The 17,389-nt window shown below is 59.2% G+C and overlaps 3 protein-coding genes across 5 annotated transcripts; 1 reads left to right on the forward strand and 2 right to left on the reverse strand.

Moving 5' to 3' along the window:
- Window positions 1-2: 2 nt before the first annotated feature.
- Window positions 3-1,792, reverse strand: LOC100545196 (oxaloacetate tautomerase FAHD2B, mitochondrial). The gene is given in 8 exon segments (XM_085242777.1): window positions 3-136; window positions 425-512; window positions 600-708; window positions 774-936; window positions 1,018-1,077; window positions 1,154-1,370; window positions 1,615-1,735; window positions 1,738-1,792. Coding segments are annotated over 8 exon segments (876 nt in total). The 3' UTR covers window positions 3-73.
- Window positions 1,793-3,142: 1,350 nt separating this feature from the next.
- Window positions 3,143-10,588, reverse strand: LOC116217817 (uncharacterized; the record flags this gene model as incomplete). Its single annotated transcript, XM_085242706.1, has 2 exons — window positions 3,143-8,613; window positions 9,295-10,588. A coding segment is annotated over one exon (1,182 nt), but the record flags the coding sequence as incomplete, so codon positions are not given.
- Window positions 10,589-12,302: 1,714 nt separating this feature from the next.
- On the forward strand, window positions 12,303-17,374 carry LOC146542871 (uncharacterized). 3 transcript variants are annotated; one of them, XM_085208483.1, is made up of 7 exons: window positions 12,303-12,855; window positions 13,210-13,393; window positions 13,682-13,805; window positions 14,271-14,333; window positions 14,580-14,666; window positions 16,546-16,886; window positions 17,220-17,374. In XM_085208483.1, the coding sequence occupies exons 2-7, from the start codon at window positions 13,295-13,297 to the stop codon at window positions 17,256-17,258; spliced, it is 753 nt and encodes a 250-aa protein (XP_085064609.1). In that variant the 5' UTR covers window positions 12,303-12,855; window positions 13,210-13,294; the 3' UTR covers window positions 17,259-17,374. The 3 variants fall into 3 exon arrangements, with proteins under 3 accessions (XP_085064609.1, XP_085064608.1, XP_085064610.1); XM_085208482.1 differs by lacking the exon at window positions 12,303-12,855 and having other exon boundaries at window positions 13,151-13,393; XM_085208484.1 differs by lacking the exons at window positions 12,303-12,855; window positions 13,210-13,393 and adding an exon at window positions 13,520-13,573.
- Window positions 17,375-17,389: the final 15 nt, after the last annotated feature.

Below are 17,389 nucleotides of genomic sequence, written 5' to 3' on the forward strand. Positions count from 1 at the left end.
GCTGTCTCCTGGTGCAGATTTATTGAGAGCCATCGTGGCAAGGCACAGGAGGTCGGAGGTGGAGGCTCGGTCCTCACACCACTTTGTTGCAGATGGTGCCCAGTTCCTCAATCTCGCACTGCACCTCGTCACCTTGCTGCAAAGGTGGGAGATGCTGCAGCCCCATTCACATGGCAGCTCCTTCTGCATCCCCACAGGGAGGATGGATGGGGAGGGGACTGCAGGGGGAGAGCAGCAGCAGGGTTTTCTACTTCCAGCAGGAGTTGGGAACCCAGAAAGGGGAAATTTGGGTTGCTGAGGAGGTTGGTGACAAGGGACAGGGAGGGGAACACATGAAGCTGAAGTGCTAACCTGAGAGGGAACCGTTCTTGTTCTGCCAAACTGACCCACCCGGCCCTATGTAGTGACCTCACCCCGTGCTCACCTTGAGAAACACAGGGGGCTTCCTGAAAACCCCCACGCCAGGAGGGGTTCCTGTCAGCAGGACATCCCCAGGGCGCAGCGTGACAAACCTGCGAGGCACAGGAGGTGTCAGCTGGTGTCCCCCCAGCATCCGGAGAACCAGGATGCTGCTGTCCCCCCCATCCAGTGCTACATACTGGGACACCCAGGCAACGAGCTGGGGCAGCCTGAAGACCAGCTGGTTGGTGCTGCTGCTCTGCATCAGCTGCCCGTTGACCCTGCAGCGGATGCGCAGGTTGTGGACATCTGCAGAGGAGATTCGTCATCTCATGGAGCTGGAAAAAAAGCCTCCCGCTCTGCCCAACCCCCACCTGTCACTGAGTCCTTGGTGACGATAGCCGGCCCTATGGGACAGAAGGTGTCAAAGGTCTTCCCCAGCAGCCACTGCCTCCCATTCCTTCGCATCTGCCAGTCCCGGGCACTGACATCGTTGGCCACAGTGAAGCCCACAATGTGCTCCATAGCCTCCGATTCCTGAGGGGCACAGGGACCCACTCAGCCAACAGGATGGGGACACAGCAGGGCTGGATCCCAGAACACCTGAGAAAGCGTTACCTGGACGTGCCGCCCCGTCTTCCCGATGATGGCAGCCAACTCCACCTCCCAGTCCACCTCCTGGGGGAGAAGACGGCATGCAGGGGGGCTGGGCCGGGCCGTTCCCTGCAGGGGGAGAGGGCCCGCGGGCACTCACGCTGCTCTCGGCCGGGTGCACGATGTCATCGAAGGGCCCGGCGATGGCGCTGGGGAACTTGCTGAAGATGAGCGGCTCCTTGGGCACCTTGACGTCCTGCTCCAGGCAGTGGTCGCGGTAGTTCAGCCCCACGCAGATCACCTTCTCGGGGTCGTCGATGGGTGCCAACAGCCGCAATCCCGCCCGGGGCAACCGGTGCCGGCCCGAGGCCAGCGCTCTGCGGGGCGGGACCGAGCGCGGGGGGCACCGGGCTTCCACCTGCGGGTCTCGGCGCCCGGCTCGGGGCATCGGAACACCGCAGCAGTGCCTGGCACCCGCAGGGGACCCCAGCACACAGCGTGACGGCGCGATACCCGCTCTGCAGCCCAGGAGGCACCTCGGGGCCCCGCAGACCGCCACCCCGCGACCCCCGGAGCGCCTCGCCCATCTCTGGACCCGTTTTACCACCCCCGGATCCCCACCTGCGGGCAGCCGCCAGCCCGTGCTCGCCGCTCTCCAAGAAGGCCCGCATAGAGCGGGGCAGCGCGGGCTCGGCCTCGCTGAGGTCCACCACGTCCCCGCCCTCGTCCTCCTGCAGCCCCGGAAGCGGAGCAGGCGCGCGGCGACCGGCAGCGCCTGCGGCAGCCGGGCCGGGGCCATGCGGGCCACGCGCGGTGATGACGCAACGACGGCGCGACCGCGGACCGGAAGGACCCCGCGGCCGCGCGCAGCGCCCGCCCCGTTCGGCGGGCCGACCAATGGCGGCGCGGCGGAGGCGGGGCCGAGCGCGGGCTCTCCGCCAATGGCGGCCGCGCGATGGCGGCGGCGGAGCCGCGGGGCTCCGTGGCTCGGGGCCGCCGGGCGCTCAGGGGAAGGCGGCGTCCGCCCCCCGTCGTCCCCGAGCCGTCCGCCGGACGCCCCGTGAGCCTGGGGGCCGGCCGGGAACGCGGCCGTTTCTCTCTTGGTCGCTCCGTGTATTAAATGATTAAATGTTTAGCGTTCGTTTTCCAGCGCCTCTGCCTGCCGTCATTTCCGCAGCTCCAATGTCGCAACCCGTCCCCGTGCCCAGCTCTGGGTGCGGACGGGGCAGCACGAAGGGCCGTGTCGTAGGACTGCGAGCGCCAGCCCCGTTCGTCCCCCCGCATCCCCTCCCCTCCTCAGCACCGCGTGGGAAACGCTCGGGCTGGGATTCTGGGAGAGCTGGGGCGGCTCGGCCTGCAGAAGAGGAGCTCGGGGGGATCCCGGGCACGGCCGTCGGTCCCTGCACGGAGGTGCGGAGGTGACGGAGCCGGGCTGCGCCCGGCGGTGCCCAGCAGGGGGACCGGAGACTCTGGGCACACGCTGCAGCACGGCAGGTTTCCCCGCAGCGCCACCGCCGCGCTGCTTCCCCTGCTTGCGCTAGGCGAGCTGCAGAGCCCAGCAGACGGCGCACAGCCAGAGGTGCCCGTCCCACACGGCGCGTCCAGCTGCTGGGGGATGTTGGAGGGGCTGCAGCGAGCCAAGAGCTGCAGCTCTTCCAGCTCCTGCTCGCCGCTGCTGCCAATGCCCCCGTCGCCTCGTTTTGTGCCTGGGGAAGGCGATGGACACGCACTGAGCATCGGGTGTGTTGGCGTGGGGGCACTGGGCAGGACTGGTGGCCCTGCGAAGCAGGGAAGCTGCTCTGGGGGGAGGCTGTACTGCGGTAATCTCCAGAGGCCCCTTCCAGCCCCTGTGCTTTGTGACAGGCGGATGTGTGAAGGGACACAGGCAGCAGGTGGAAGTTTGGTGGCCTTCCAGAGTCAAAGCACGGCAGCCCTGCGATGCCACCGGGAGTTTGAGTGTCGTCAGCCACGTCCCTCCCTTTGTCTCCATTCACTGCAGTGGGACCTGGGCACCCACGGGCTCTCTGGGCAGCAGCGCCCGGCCCTCAGCTGCCTCCGTGATGAAGTTCCCTGACATCTAATCCCAGTCGCCCCCCTTGGCGTTAAAACCATTCCCCTTTGTCCATCACCATCTCGACACGTAAAAAGCTCATTTTCATCACGTTTATCATCTCCACCGAAACAATGGAAGGCCGCAACGAGCAGCCACAGCAAGTGTTGGTGACGGGGCAGGCACAGAGCAATGCCTGTGACAGTGTCACAGAGAGTTCTTGTGAGCTCAGGGCAGAGGGGCTGACCCCAGCGCTCACGGAAACCCCCCGCTGCCACTCTCGAGCCCCCTTGGCAGGTAAGGCAGCAGGCTCCTCTGCTCCTGGCACTGCGGCCCTCCAGGGGATCCCAGTGCCCCAGATCTCACCCAGCGCCCATTTGGGCATTTCCCCACAGAGAGAACCCCTTCACGCACGCCGACGGTGCTTCCGACACCCGACGCCGCTTTCTTTGGATCCCTTGTGCCACCACCGGCCACTGCTGCAATGCAGCCCAGCATCGGCGCAGCAGTGCTGCTGTCCTTCCAACCTCTCTACGTCCCACCATCACCTACGTGGTGCCTCAGGCCTCCGTCTGGCCTGGGGTGCCGGGTGTCCAGGGACAGGGAGCGCAGCTCCCACCTGGGGGGCCACCTCCATCTGTGGGTCAGCTCCCACCTTGGGGGCTGCACCCAGCTATGGCTCCCCCCACGGCCTCCGCCCACGGCTGCATCCATCACCTGCAGGCAGGGCCGTGGCCTGGGGCCGTGCTCCACGGGGAGCCCCGCAGCCCGCAGGCAGCTGCCCGCTGCAGGACCCCCATCGCCACGTCCTTCTGCCGGCACCTCCAGTGCAGCAGCAGGTGCTCCCCGCGCCCTGCACCCTGCCCAGCAGCCGGGAGCGGGCGGTGGGGCCCTTTGGAGATGCCGTGGTGCTCACGGAGGACCGGGGGCACCCAGCACCCACCGACGCGTGCCCCCAACCCAGCACGGCTCCGCTCGGCTGCAGCAGCACAGCGCTGGAAGCAGGTGGTGAGTTTGGGGGCTGCAGAGCGGGCGGCAGGCTGTCCGCACCGGGTGGCAAAGCTGGCACTGCCTCACTGGGGATGGTCTTGCTTTTCCAGCAGCGACAACGAGCGCAGCCGTCGCGGAGGACATCGATGATCTGCTCACGTGGATCAGCGGTGAGTCTGTGGTCTGCAGAGGTGGCGGGGGGGCGTCCGCACCGAGTGGGTGTGGGAAAGCTGGCATTGCCCCCGTGGGGATTTTCTTGCTCTTTGCAGAAGTGACATCCAGTGCAGACATCCCGGTCGACGCCGCGGAGATCGATGACATCCTGACGTGGATCAGCAACGGTGAGTTCAGGGGCTGCAGAGCAGGCGGGGATGTCTGCACCGAGTGGCTGTGGGAAAGCTGGCGTTGCCCCTGTGCGGATTTCCTTCCTTTTTCCAGAAGGGACACCCGGCTCAGCCATTCCAGATGACAAGATGGAAATCGACAGCGTGCTCACCTGGATCGCTGGTGAGTTCAGGGGCCGCAGCGGTGGCGGGCGGATGTGCGCACCGAGCGGCTGTGGGAAGGCTGCCATCATCGTTCTGGGGGTGGTTTTGCTTTGACAGAAGCGTCGAGCTGTGCGGAGGTCCCCCAGCAGCCACTGCCAGCCGTCCCCAGCAGCCTCAGCACCTCTCCTGACATCGGAGCAGCCCCTGACTTTCCCAAGAGCAGCAGGGAGCTCAGCAGAGAGGCGCAGGCTGACGCCGGGCCCCTCAGCGAGCCGTTCTCAGGGCAGCCAGCATCCTGTGGGCAGCTCTCTGAGTCGCTGCTCCGCAGGCATCTGATGCAAGAGGCGCGGCAGAGGCAGCCCGGGTGGTTCTCACCCGCCTGGCACTGCCGACCCCCCTGCATGCTCGCGTGCCTCCTTCAGCCCACGCTGCACGGCTGATAGAAGAGGCGAAGCAGAAGCAGCCCCGGGTGGTTCTCACCCGCCTGGCACTGCCACCCGGCTGCACCTCCTGCCGTGTGCCACACAGCCACCACGAGGATGGCACCGAGCCGGCCGAGTGCCCAGCGCCCGCCTGCACCACCAGGAGAGGCAGGAGCAGAGGGCACCAGCAGCGCAATGACAGCGTCCCAGCCAGGAAGAGGAAGCTGCCGCGTGGCCAGGACGCTCCAGGGCAGAAACGCCGGCGCTAGGCGAAGCTGGGTGGGCTCAGCACAAACGGGAGCCTCTGCAGAAACCGGCCCACCTGCTGCAGCAGGAGGCACGGCCACGGCCAGCAAATAAGGCTCCCTGTAGCCCTGGGCTCCTCGCCGGCCCTGCGGCACACAGAGCAGCAGCAGTGCTCCAGGGGCACCAGCACCGGCCCCAGCCCTACCCCTCCAACCCTGTCTGTCCACCGATGTCATCTTGGACTGTTAAGTTCTGTTACATTATGTTAAGTTACATTAAATTATTAAATGTTTTATATTCACTTTCCTACACCTCCACTTGCAGTCGTTCCTGCAGCACTAAACCCCCCAGAGCCCAGTGCCCACCTGCGGGGCAGGACGGGGCAGCACAAAGGGCCGTGTCCCAGGGCTGCCCCACCGGCCCCATCCCACCCTCCAAAATCCCTCCCCTCCTCAGTCAGCACTGGGTGGCAATGTAGGGATGGGAAATGCTTGGGCTGGGATTCTGGGAGAGCTGGGGCGGCTCAGCCTGCAGAAGAGGAGCTCGGGGGGATCCCGGGCACGGCCATTGGTCCCTGCAGGGAGGTGCGGAGTGGACAGAGCCGGGCTGCACCCAGCGGTGCCCAGCAGCAGGACCAGAGGCTCACACTGCAGCACAGCAGGTTTCCCTGTATGTCACCACTGAGCCCCCAGCTCGGGTCAACACTGTTGGATATTTTTGCCAACGATCATGATGCAGGAGATGAGTGCATCCCTGTGAAATGCACTGGGCATCCTAAGACACGAGGTGCTGCAGGCATTCCTGAGGCTTTTAGGGGGCAGTAGAGAGAACTGGAGGGCTCGAGGCAGTAGTTGGGGGTTTATGAAGGGACTTTCAGGTGCTGTGGGTTCGGAATTGTTTTTCTTCCTCACATTTCTCACAGAAGGTGACAGTTTGGTTGAGTACCTCGAGATGGCAGCAGACCTCCAACAACAGAAACGTCTGCCCCCCACAGCCCCGTGTGTGGCTGTGAGAAGGATGGAGGGTGTAATAAATGTAGAACGTGCACGGGCGTATAATACCGTGACACAGGGATGACATTTTCGTATCTCTTTTCTATATCCTTTCAGCAGTTGGGTTAAAGGCTCCTGTGATCATATGAATGGTAAATACCGCTTGACCAATCATAGAATGATGTCATTCTATGACAAGGTGACCACTTAGTGGATGAAGGTGAGGCTGTTGATGTGACCTACCTGGACTTCAGTAAAGCCTTTGACACTGTCCCCCACAGTATCCTCGTGGAGAAGCTGGCTGCCCCTGCTTTGGATGGTTGTACTCTCCGCTGGGTGAAACACTGGCTGGATGGCCAGGCCCAAAGAGTTGTGGTTAGTGGAGTTAAACCCAGCTGGTGGTCGGTTATGAGCGGTGTCCCCCAAGACTCAGTGCTGGTTCCACTCCTATTTAACATCTTTATCAATTATCTTGATGAGGGGATTGGGTGCACTCTCAATAAGCTTGCAGATGACACCAAGGTGGGAGGTAGTGTTGATCTGCTGGAGGGGAGAAAGGCACTACAGAGGGACCTGGACAGACTGGAGCAATGGGTTGAGGCAAACTGTATGAGTTTCAGTAGGGCCAAGTGTCAGGTCCTGGGGGCTGGTCTCTTTTCACTGGTGACAGGACGAGGGGAAATGGCCTCAAGTTGTGCCAGAAGAGTTCGGTTTGGATATCAGGAAAAAATGTCTTTACAGAGAGGGTGGTTAAGCACTGCAACTTAGAGAGAAGGAAGTGGTGCAGGACCACATCAAGGGCCTTGCACAAGTCCAGGGAGATGACATCAGTTGCCCTCTCGTTGTCCATCAGTGCTGACACTGCATCACAAAAGGCCACCAGGTGCATCAGGCACAGTCTGCCCATGGTGCAGCCGTACTGGCTGTCCCAGATCACTTCTTCATCTCTCAGCTGCCTTAACACCTCTTCTGGGAAGATCTGCTCCATGATCTCAAATACCTATGAGGTCGCTATGACTTACACACTAGGCAGATGTAGTGTGGAAACTTCTTACTCTGAAGAGAAGCCAATGTGAATGTGTTCTGGGAGAATTAAGCAGAATGTGACACGGCCAGCACAGTTGAATAAAAGAGTTATTTCTTATTATTGCATGAGTCACAGCTGGTCACAGCAGTGGTTGTCCAGGTGTGGGATGTGGTCCTTGCACCCTACCCCAGGGGGACAGCTGCCATCTGCTGGAGGATGGGAGCAGGGAAGGTCGCAGTGACCAGTGGGGCTTGGGGCGACTCGATCTCTTCTGCATGGCCAGGGGGATGTAGGCTGAGCTGGGGAGCCACAGGAGCTGTGCTGGGGACAGCGGAGCCGGGGTGATCTCTGGTCTGTGGGGGGTGATGTGTTGGGGCTCTGCAGCATCTAGGCTGAATGTGGACACAGGTGGAGGCCGCTGGGGCCGAGCCCATCTGTCCTCTGCTTTGTATGGGGCCAGCCCGCTGTCTGCATGCCATGAGCCCTGCAGGCAGCACACTGGGCTTTGGCAGATTCCATGAGTGCCTGCAGAGAGAGGAACTGCTGAGGGCATGGGAGAGCAGCGCTGGAATTAAAGAACATAGTGGGATGGTGGAGCAACTCACTAGTGTTTCTGCTTCTGCTGCTGGATACAAATGCAGTACAGAATCCTTACAAGGAGCACAGCAACAAATAAAGCAAGAGCGCCTTTGAAGGAGAACATGCAGACATCCTCCACAGGATGCCATGCACTTCAGCATGTTCTTCAGCACCTGCACCTGAAGGAACAATGGTGGTCACTGCTGCGCCTCGTGCCTGGCAATCTCCTCAGAGCTCTGACACTGCCATGAAATGTTCTGTTTCATTTCCGTGGCCTCCTGGAACAACGTTTCCCTGGGATGCAGGGACTGTGGGAGGAAGATTGCTGCTGCTTCTCGCCATCTGCTGAGTGTGGTTCAGGTGGCTTTGTTCCCAAAGGACAAAGTTCCTACGTCCTTGGGAAGCCGGTGGGAAGGGAGCAACCTCTAACCGCCAGCCACAGAGCTCTGTGCACGGCCTTTACCTGGAGCACCAGCCGCTTGAACGTCCTCTGTGTCCTCGTGGGAGAAGAACAGCATGCGGCTGCTGCTCTCCTGACACACAGTCTCTTCCACAGGCTCTCCGTTGATCTTTTTAGAAAGAAGGTAGCAGAGTGGGACTGTAAATATCCGCTCTCGTCAGGAAGATGATATCTTCAGGGGGCACTAGTTCTCAGAAGACATCCATGTTTTCCACATTTGTATGTAGAATGTTGGTTTCTCAAGCTCTTTTGTGGACAGAAATATACCCACCAGGTGCTGAATTCTCCATTGTGACTGTGACATTGTGACAGCTTCCGTCCTGGGAGCCGGCTGGGATTCTGCATCCCATTCACCTCCACTCACATCTGTAAACAAACATGAGAGAGCAGCTCATGTCAAACACATCCATATCCATCTCCAGATGGGAACAATGAGGGATCACACCACAGCACCCTTCTCTCCCTTCCACACAGCAGCATCTCAACCATAGGTGCTGGGTGCCTGCAGTGGCACCGTGCTGATACACAGCAATCCATGTGTGGAACTGTCTGGAGGCAAGGAGGGGAAGAGAACGGAATAGGGATGGAGAGGGGAGGAAAAGAGAAGGGGAGGGGGATCCCCAAAGGCTCTGTCCTTGCAGTGATTTACTTCTGGTTCCACCTCAGGAACAAAAGCTGTGTCTGAACAGAACACTGGATTAAAAGAACCAGTGAGTCATCTAGAATCACAAACAGATCAGAGAAGTTCCCATTAAATGCTGTGATCTCTTTTTCCATCAGAGACCGGAGCCCCCGATGATCAGCGGGTTGCTGCTTCAAGCGCAGGAAAGGGAAGCGAAGGGTGAGAAAGAATATTTTGACCTCGTTTGGTTGATAGCAAGCTTTGCTCATCATGGCATAGAGATTTGTTTGGATTTAATCAAGCACAGAATTCACACACAGAAGTGTGACTGCATCACAGCTGTGTGTGCTGCCCGCTGTCTGGGACCGGCTGCCTGATTCTAAGTCCTCCTCCAAGAGGCTCGGCTGCTCCTCAGCGATGCCGACCTGCTCCTCATGGAGGTGCTGCTGTCCGGGCACTCGGGCTGCGCTTGGGGTGGGCTGCACTGGAAAGACACCGGGTCACAATCCAGGCTGGGGACTGCGATGTCTGCTGGGCTCAGGTCAGAAAGGCACACTTCGTCACCCTCGGGGAGGTGCTGTATTTTTCAAAGACTTTGTTATCCTCGCCTGCAAAAGATAATGTCAGAATCACCATTTTGCTTCCGTGGTGACGGATGGAGGAGTTTTGTGCCGGCACCCACAGCACGTGGTCCCCAGGCTGCCGGCGGCACGGCAGGACGCTCCCCTCCCTCCCATCGCCCCTCAGCTCCCGCATCCTCCCGTTATCTGCCTGAGGACACAGAGACCCCGCAGAGCCATCTGGACAGGCTGACCGACGGCCGAGGCCAACGGCACCAGGGTCAACACCAGCAACTGCCGGGTGCCGCCCTTTGCTCACAACAACCCCAGGCGTCGCTGCAGGCTCGGGGCAGAGCGGCCTGAAGGCTGCGTGCAGGAAAAGGACCCGGAGGTGCGGATCGACGCTCGGCCGAACGCGAGCCAGCAGCGCCCAGGCGGCCAAGAAGCCCGCTTGCACCGGCAGCAGCGCAGCCGGCAGCAGCAGGAGGCGATCGCCCCGCACAGCGCCGGCAAGGATCGGCCCGGGCGGGAGGGCGGAGCGGGGCGGCGCGGGCGCGGGCGCGGGCTCGGCTTCACTGCGGTCCCCGGCGTCCCCGTCCTCCTCGTCGTCCTCCCGCAGCCCCAGCCGGGGCCCGGCCGCCCCGGGGCCCTGGAAGCGGAGCGGGCGCACGGCCGGGCCAGGCCGGGCCGGGGCCAGGCGGGACGCGCGCGGTGATGACGCAATGACTGCGCGGGCGCGGACGGAAAGGACCCCGCGCGCAGCGCCCGCCCCATCCGGCGGACCGACCAATGGCAGCGCGGAGGAGGGGGGGCGGCCGCGGACGGGGGGTGGGCACGACGGCGCCGGCGGAGCCGCGGGGCTGCGTGCGAGGAAAGGGGCGCTCCGCCGCCCCGCGTCGTCGCCGCCGCCCGCGCCGTGCCTCGGGGACGCCGGGCGGTAGGGGGAAGGCGGCGCGGGGGCACCGCCGCCGGCCCCGTCCGTCCCCCGTCGGAACCGAGCCGTCCTCCGTCGTTGCGCCGCCGGGCTGCGAGAAGCGGCGGCTGACCGCGAGCGGCGGGACCCGGCCGGTGTCCGGGAGCGGCTCCTGGCTGAGCCGGGCAGCCCCGAAAGAGCGGCAGCGATCGCAGGGGTCGAGGCGCGTTGCAGCCCGGCACGGAGTCAGGCGGGCGCTTCGGTTCTCGTCGGCTCCGATCAGCAGCGCTGCGCTGAGCTGCTGCCCCGCAGCTGCAGTCCCCACGTGCCGGTTTCCGTCTGTCTGTCGGTCCCCGTGCGGAGCTCCCGGAGCTGCGTGAAGCCGACGCGGAGCCGCTTCGTGTTGGCCCCGAGGAGGGAAGCCGTGAGGGGGGAATGACTGTTAGGCTGGGAGCTGGTTGGGAACGCGGCCATTTCTCTCTTTGTTGCTCTGTGCCTCCGTCGATTAAATGTTCAGCGTTCGTTTTTCTGTGTTTTGGCCTGCGGTCAATTCTGCAGCTCCGGTAAAGACCCCCATCCCCGTGCCCACCTCAGGCTAAGGACGGGGCACCGCAAATGGCCGCGTCATAGGACTGCAACCACCTGCCCCGTTCCTCCCCCCAAATCCCCTCTCCTCTTCAGCACTGTGTGGGAAAGGCTGGGGCGGGGATTCCGGGAGAGCTGGGGCGGCTCAGCCTGCACAAGAGGAGCTCGGGGGGATCCCGGGCACGGCCGTCGGTCCCCGCAGGGAGCTGCGGAGAGGACGGAGCCGGGCTGCGCCCTGCGGTGCCCAGCAGCAGGACCGGAGGCACTGGGCACACGCTGCAGCACAGCAGGTTTCCCTGTATGTCACCGCTGAGCCCTCAGCTCGGCTCAGTGCCCGGGTTGGATGTTTTTGCCAGTGATCACAATGCAGGAGATGAGTGCATCCCTGTGAAATCCACCGGGCATCCTAAGGCACGAGGTGCTGCTGGCGCTCCTGAGGTTTTTAAGGAGCAGCAGGGAAAACTGGATGGCTCGGGGCAGTAGCTGGGGGCTCTTGAAGGGACTTTGAGGTGCTGTGGGTTCAGAATTGCGCGTTTTCCTCACGGTTCACACAGAAGGTGGCAGTTTGGCTGAGTACCTCGAGGTGGCAGCAGGACCCCCAACAACAGAAACGTCCGCTGCCCAGAGCCCCGTGTGTGGCTGTGGGAAAGATGCAGGGTGGAATAAACGTAGAACATGCACAGGAGGTTATCAGATCAAATTTGAAGTTGGCACCAAGCTTCCCCCAGCAGCTCTTTGCAGGCAGCTCAGCCATCGTGTTTTATTCTCTCCTCACCTCAGCCCAAAAGTATTATCCTCATCTGCCAGCAGCTGTTATTACCTCCGACCTCGTCACTGGACAGTGCTCCAACAGCACCAACTGAACAAGTCCAATAAATGCTAGTAAAAATTCCTGCATCAAAAAGAAACAAAGATGGCAAGGCCGGGCAGAAATAGGCAGTGTGCATGTTGAAAGGCATTTCAGAGCCTAATGGTTCTTGCTACAGCACACCTGACTCGTGTTAAAAGCTGAACAGTCACAAGAATACCTGTTTTCATCAACTGCCATCATCCACAACAGCCAGACTTCTGAGGTCACCCGGCCCAAAGATTCTTTTTGCTCAGCACTTTATTCCCGCAAGAGAGATTTGATCACGGCACGTGCATCAGTCTTCAAACACCCCATCCTAGCAGCAAGGAGCAAGGAGTGGCACTAGTACTTCTTTACAGGCGGGAATCCCAACAGCAGGTGTTGTGCTAAAGGTGTGAGGTGAAGGGAACATCCCTATCCAGATATCAGTGTTAGTACGGAAGGTTCAGTTATGGCATGCTGACTAGAAGAAAAAACAGGTGACTGTTACCTTGTACTTTTTTCTTTTTGCCTCTCTCATCATGAAGGTGACCTGAGGATGACCAAAGCCTGTTGCCGTGAGCTTTGCTGAACCCATCAGTATTGTGGCTTAGAGGTGTTACACCAGCACACGGCACAGGAGAACTCTGTAACCAAAGTGCCAAGGGAAGAAGAAGGGGAACTGTTTAAATTCATTACCTCCTGTAAACCGATAGTCATTGGCTTCTTGTCACACCCTACTCCCATAAAGCAGGATAACAAGGATTTAACGATGTTTACAAACGTGGTAGAGATTGCTGTATACAACCAAGCACACACGGCTGAGCGCGCTCTCCTGTCTCTATCCCAATTCTAGAAACACCCACATACAGATGTGCACGTGTCCCTATTGCTTCTCCTCGTTCCCCTGGGGCTCCGCTGACCACGATGAGGCCATGTTGGTCTTGGTTGGAGAGCAGAGCTGGTGCTCTGGTGAGCGTGCTGCACACGGAGACTGAGCTGTGAGCCTTCCTTGGAGCAGATCACCTGTGAGAGCCGTCAGAAGCAGCGCTGCGGCGTGTGTGTGAGCTGGGCACAGCTCAGGCTGAGCGGTGACCAGGTGAGCTGGGTTTGGTGCTGGCTGGTTGCCGGGAGGTGTCTCAGCAGAAAAGCTGGGCTGGGGAGGAGTTCCCAGCTGCAGCAGTGCCCCCCAGCACGGCTGTTTCCAGAGGAAATGGGTTCTTGCTGTGATTCCATCCCATGTTTCGGTGAGGGCTGTTGAGGAGATGGAGAAGAGCACTTGCTGATACAAGCCGTGCAGTCAGACACGAGCTGGAGCTAGCGTTGGGCAGCTCTTGCAGCCAGCTGATTTCCAGACATGGCCCTCCTCAAGAAAAGACTAAATTGCATGGCCGAAGAAAGCTGGGAAAATGCTTCTTCCTCATGATTTTTCACTTGTTGATAATCTCTGCAGGGTTCCTGTCCAAAAGGAGATTTGGGGGATCGAGGCAGTCTTAGGAAGAGTGAAGCCAGCTCTTTCCAAGAGCAGAGAAGTTCCCATGGAAAGAGCCCTCGGAACTTCAGCTTCCTCTGAGACAGCGGTCATGTCTCAGCAAGGGGACGACCGCAGGTCCAAGTCCTGCTCTGTGAGAGGAAAGGTATGGCTGGGTTTCTTTTGCTTGGTTCTTCCTCCTTTTTCTCATTTTTAAGGGAAGGGACGGAGCAGGGGGAGCCCTGCTGGTCCTTTGTGACCTCAGTAACCAGTTGGATTCTGCGCTCACTGCTGACAGCCCGGGCTAATGGCGTGGACATGGCTTAGGCTGTATTTTCCCTTAGTGGTAATTAATGTCTCAGCGCTCTGATAATCTATCTCTGGCACGACCTGGAAGCTCTGTGCAAACCTTGGCTGCCCGTCCCCACCGACGTTTCTTCCTTTCTCTCCTCAGAAGCAGCGCCGCGCGGTTCCCCGCGATTGGGAGCAGCATCCAGCTGACTGCCAGAGATCCAGCTGCGCCCTGCAGCGCACAGAGGGACGCGATGGGGACGCACCGTCCTTCCTGCCACGCAAAAGTGAGTTTCTTCAGTCCTCTGTCATGAAGGATGGAGGAATGCACTTTCAGTATTACTTCTGAGCGGGTGCAGTGCTGCAGGGGATGTCAAGTAACCATCGTGGAAGCGTTGGAGATGCCAACAGTGGCAGTGGATGGCAGTAGTGAGACAGATGTCTGTGTATCAACAATGGCGCTTAAGTTGAGTGAATTCCTTTTAGGGCCCAAAAATACCTTCCTCAACTTGTGCACCTTTTCTTTGGTGGTGCACCTTTGCTCTGCAGAACGCGGAGCTGTCAGGCAGACCAGGGTTCCTCTGTTGCCATCTGAGCAGGAATGAGAGCAGTAATGCTTTGTGTAAGCGCGTTGCAGTTTAAACATCAGTTTCTGTTTTGGTTTGTCTTTTGGTTTTTGGAGGTGGACATGGGCTAACGGGACAGTGCTGCTCCTGGTGTCTGTGAAATCAACACACGATCTGTTGTTGCAGGGACGGAGCCTGCGCATCCGTGGAATGGTGCTGGACATGGGGGGAAACGGAAAGCCTCCGCAGGTAAGAAGCTCTTGTGAGCTGTGGTGTGGGTACTGCCTCTAAACAGGGCTGCATGCAGGGCTGTGTGTGATGGAGGAGTGAGGAAAGGACGCTGCAGTTCTGTGCTGAGTGCAGAAGTGGCACAAGGCTGCAGCAGCAGAAAGGCCAATTGGAGAAACTAGGAAGCCCAGAAGTTTGTGGCTGACTGTGCTGAAGTCTCCCTCCAAGGAGATGCTCTTCATGTCTTTCTTGTTTTCTTTCTGTCAGAAGCTGATGCCAGCGGCCTTCCTCTGAAGCGCAGCCATGCGGAAAGGCAGAGGAGGAGCGCTGAGTGTGACATGGCACCCAAGAGAGGTACAGACACACAACAGGCATAGGGCTTTGGTGCACTGTCTTTCTAGTTAGGCTTTCTGTCTGTCCCTTCCTGGGACTGTTGTCGTTGTGTGTTGGTTGTGGTCATAATCACAGTTAGCATTCCTGCGCTGATTAGAAATGTGAACTCACGGTTCACCCGAGATCCTAAGATCCATGACCGTGAGCGCTCCAGATGAGAGCGTTTCCCTTTAGTCAGGAAAGAGGACGTGCGTGAGCGCCTAGGCAGTACTAAGGTCCACAAGTCCATGGGACCTGATGGGGTGCATCCACGTGTGCTGAGAGAGCTGGCGGAGGTCATTGCCGAACCGCTCTCCATCATTTTTGAGAGGTCTTGGATAACAGGGGAGGTCCCTGAAGACTGGAGGATAGCCAATGTCACTCCAGTCTTCAAAAAGGGCAAGAAGGAAGATCCGGGTAATTATAGGCCTGTCAGCCTCACCTCTGTCCCTGGAAAGGTGATGGAACAGCTTGTGCTGGATACCATCTCCAGACAACTGGGAGAAAAGGAGGTTATCAGGAGTAGTCAGCATGGGTTCACCAAGGGGAGGTCGTGCTCGACCAACTTGGTGGCCTTCTATGATGCTGTCACATGCTGGGTGGTTGGGGGAAGAGCGGTAGATGTAATCTACCTTGATTTTAGAAAGGCATTTGATACTGTCTCCCACGACATCCTTACAACAAAGCTGAGGAAGTGTGGGATAGATGAATGGACAGTGAGGTGGGTTGAGAACTGGCTGACTGACAGAGCGCAGAGGGTCATCGTTGGTGGTGCAGAGTCTGGCTGGAGACCTGTGACCAGTGGTGTCCCCCAGGGGTCTGTGCTGGGTCCGGTCTTGTTCAACATCTTCATCAATGACCTTGATGAGGGGACAGTGGCCACCCTCAGCAAGTTTGCTGATGATACGAAGTTGGGAGGATTGGCTGACACGCCTGAAGGCTGTGCTGCCATTCAGCGAGACCTGGACAGGCTGGAGAGCTGGGCAGTAAGAAACCGGATGAGGTTCAACAAAAGCAAGTGTAGGGTCTTACACCTAGGGAGGAATAATTGCATGCACCAATACAGTCTGGGGGATGAGCTGCTGGAGAGGAGCTCTGCAGAGAGGGACCTGGGCGTCCTGGTGGACGACAGGTTGGCCGTGAGCCAGCAGTGTGCCCTCGTGGCCAAAAAGGCCAATGGCATTCTGGGGTGCATTAAGAAGAGCGTGTCCAGCAGGTCGAGGGAGGTGATCCTCCCCCTCTACTCTGCCCTGGTAAGGCCTCATCTGGAGTACTGTGTCCAGTTCTGGGCTCCCCAGTACAAAAAAGACAGGGATCTTTTGGAAAGAGTCCAGTGGAGGGCCACAAAGATGGTGAAGGGCCTGGAGCATCTCCCCTATGAAGAAAGGCTGAGTGAACTGGGTCTGTTTAGCCTTGAGAAAAGAAGACTGAGAGGGGACCTGATCCAGGTTTATAAATATCTGAGGTGTGGCAGCCATAGCGGTGAGGCCAGTCTCTTTTCAGTGGTACGTGGAGACAGGACGAGGGGAAACGGACATAAGCTGCAGCACAGGAAGTTTCGCACGAATGTGCGTAAGAACTTCTTCACGGTGAGGTGACGGAGCACTGGAACAGGCTGCCCAGGGAGGTTGTGGAGTCTCCTTCTCTGGAGATATTCAAGTCTCGCCTGGACGCCTACCTGTGCGACCTGGTGTAGGGAACCTGCTTTGGCAGGGGGGTTGGTCTCGATGATCTCTAGAGGTCCCTTCCAACCCCTACAGTTCTGTGATTCTGTGAGATGTCCTGGCATTGTGGCCCATTTTGCAGACTGAAAGTAGCGTTGGGCTCTTGTTAAATCTTGTTGCTTCTCCTTTCTTAACAGAGATTGGTGCTGAGCCAAATGGCAATATCTATGTGAAAGCGGTGCAGCAGGTGCGTTCTGAGAGAGCTTGTCAACAAGCAGCAGCTGAAGCTCCTCTCCAGGCCGGAGGGCTTCCTAGAAGAGCAGGTCCCAGCACAGGGGAAGACCTTCCCCCGCCGTGTGCCCCCGCTCCGTCTCCGAGGCCCAGGCTGGATGTAAATGCAAGGGCTTGGAAGAAGGGAGACCAACAGCAGTGCAGCTGCTGCCTGCCAAGAAGAGAGCGAGGGGTCAGAGCGGAGACGGCGTGCCGGCTCCAGCAGCACAGCCTGGGCCTGCCGCAGCGCGGAGCTCCAAGCGAAGAGGTAAGCAGGTGCTGTGGCACCGCTGTGCTCAGCTGCTGCCCTTTTCAAGCACACAGTTTGCTTAGGGTTTGCTTTGCTTTTTCCTTTGCTGTAGAGGGGAAATGGGTTGAAGGTTACCAAGCCCAAAGGCAGGCAGGTGCCAGAATGTGCAAGCCCGTCTCTTTCCCTTAGCTCCACGGTGGCCTTCTGCACGTCCCACTGGAAATGCCATTCACTGAGAGGCTTCCTAGTCCAATTTCCTTTGTCTTTTTTCTGCCATCTGCTTTTATGGTCCCCACGTTTCTGCAGTTGTGCTGTTGACAAAACAGATTCATCTTTTTTCTTGCCTTACAGCAAGAAGACAGCAACAAAAAGAGAGGAGCGTGGAACTGAAGAAGGCTTCTCTGAGAGCTGCCGCTGCACGTGCAGAGGTGAGTCCTTGTGAGCACAGACACGGCTCTTGTTGTTCTCAGTGCCTCTGTCTGTCCGAGATGGAAGAGATTTCTCGAGGGAAGCGGTGTCCT

Source organism: Meleagris gallopavo, chromosome 24 (assembly GCF_905368555.1).
Source record: "Meleagris gallopavo chromosome 24, MGAL_WU_HG_1.1, whole genome shotgun sequence".
Lineage (NCBI taxonomy): Eukaryota > Metazoa > Chordata > Aves > Galliformes > Phasianidae > Meleagris > Meleagris gallopavo.